This window comes from Amphimedon queenslandica, unplaced genomic scaffold (genome assembly GCF_000090795.2).
Source record: "Amphimedon queenslandica unplaced genomic scaffold, v1.1 AMPQUscaffold_7036_Cont21009, whole genome shotgun sequence".
NCBI classification, from domain to species: domain Eukaryota; kingdom Metazoa; phylum Porifera; class Demospongiae; order Haplosclerida; family Niphatidae; genus Amphimedon; species Amphimedon queenslandica.
The window spans coordinates 1-1,999 of record NW_003552676.1 but is presented as its reverse complement, the minus strand read 5'-3'; the positions used below and the strand labels follow the sequence as shown (position 1 = coordinate 1,999).

General features: G+C 35.3%; 1 protein-coding gene across 1 annotated transcript; it reads right to left on the bottom strand.

Annotated features, from left to right (window-relative positions):
• Positions 1-640: 640 nt before the first annotated feature.
• On the bottom strand, positions 641-1,960 carry LOC105315905 (E3 ubiquitin-protein ligase TRIM71-like). The gene has a single exon (XM_011410678.1). The coding sequence runs from the start codon at positions 1,958-1,960 to the stop codon at positions 641-643; it is 1,320 nt and encodes a 439-aa protein (XP_011408980.1).
• Positions 1,961-1,999: the final 39 nt, after the last annotated feature.

Here is a 1,999-nt window from a genome sequence, read left to right as displayed (position 1 = left end):
TAGTGTATGGTATCGCTGGCAGTCTGTCAGTGAGGGTCACCTGAGAGCACGTTATGCTGATGATAGTACATTGTTATTGCTTACAGAGCCAGATCAATTCACATTGCATCAATATCACGATTCCAGCCACTTGCCTTTCAATGTTAGCATCAAATATGGTGAACCGGTTGATAGCATAGCAGGAAGAGAGAAAAGAAGAACATCTTTTGTTGTTTCAAGCAAGAGCGATGGTGATGATAGCTTTATTCATGATGGCCCTGGTTTAACTCATCTTTGTCCTGTACAGGATGAGTTTTTGGAGAGACTAGAGTTGAGTACTCAAGAGAAAGCATTAGTGAAGTCTATATGTCATTTTCTGCACAATCCTCAATGATAATTATTATAATAATTATTATATTATACTACCAGCATTATTCTTAATTATTAATTCATTCATCAAGGACTGTAATAATCATCTATGATTGATTTTACTGTTTAGGTACTTGTATTGTAAAATGTAATATTATTATTCTGATTAAATAACAAGTTAAAATATAATTGTCTTTGTGTACATCACATCACTGTGAACATTTAAACTAAGCTAACACTAACAATAAAATAGTACAGTAGAGTACAGTTGTCATAAATGTAATTATAAAAGTCAATACACTACTATTCGATTGTTTAAGTAATCACAAACATATAAGAATCCATCTCTGTTAAAACTTACTCCTCTAGGTTCATTAAGTTCACCATCTCCATTGCCTTTACTCCCAAAACTACAAACAAATTCACCATCGCTATTGAAAACAGATATTCTGGAATTGCTCCGTTCAGTGACATACAATAGATCGGTCTTTTCATCTATTGTAATACCATATGGATTTTTGAGCTGCCCCTGACCTGATCCTTCTGTACCAAATTTGAATATAAACTTTCCATCAGAAGAAAACTTTTGAATTCGGTGATTGCCAGTATCAGTAACATACAGGCAGCCCTGATTATCAATAGCAATATCTGTAGGTTGGTCAAATTGTCCCTCACCTGACCCCTCAGAACCAAACATGGATAAAGATTGTAATGCAGAATCTAAGATTTGTATACAATGATTAAAGCAATCACAAACATAAACAGATTGTGGCAATGTTCGACAAACAGCTAAACCAATTGGAAAATTAAATTGAGGCGGTCCGCTTCCCTTCTTTCCAGCTGATGCTACACTTAATCCATCTGTCACCATTACCTTTCTGATTCTGTGCTCATCCGAAATAATAAGGTAGTCATTTGAAACAGGATACTGATCCCATCTGACTCGTCCTCTGAAAAGATTCGATCTTAAACTTAATTCTGTAATAATAGCGATGCCACGGGGATGAGAATACTTGCAGTTACCTTTTTCTGTTACCCTATAAGAATGCACCTTCTTCCCTGTACTGTCTAACATTGTCACACATTCACCATGAAACTCAGAAACAAAAATATGCCCATTGCTAGCTATTGCAACTCCCCATGGGCCATTAAGTCCAGCTATAGTACGAATTGGAGTATTTTTACAAAGGTGAGGATTCAAAGGTACTAGTATTGATGCACCTTTAAGCTGGACATCATATACTTTTAACTTCACTGCAAGTAAGCCATGTGTTGAAGGTTGAATTTTGTACACTGTAGAAGAAATCCTAGTGACTGAAGTGTCAATGGGTTCCTTATCAAGGGGTACCAGACTACAACTGAGAACTGAAAGTGGAACAGACAGAAATAATGACTTATCATCAGGTGCTTTTACTGATAGTGTGAATGAAAAGTCTTTCTTATTTGGAGCAGAAATTTCTACTTTCCACTTATTTAGTCCCATAAATGAAATTCCTCCAATTTTGTTTTCGTTTTCATAAAGATTATTTCTACAAGTTTTTCTGTTACTTGTAGCAATAAATTTAAGGTCAGCTTTTTCAATTGGATGTAAGTCCTCAACATCAACCAGCATATTCACTTCATTAACGTGTTCAACTAGTAATGTTTTAGA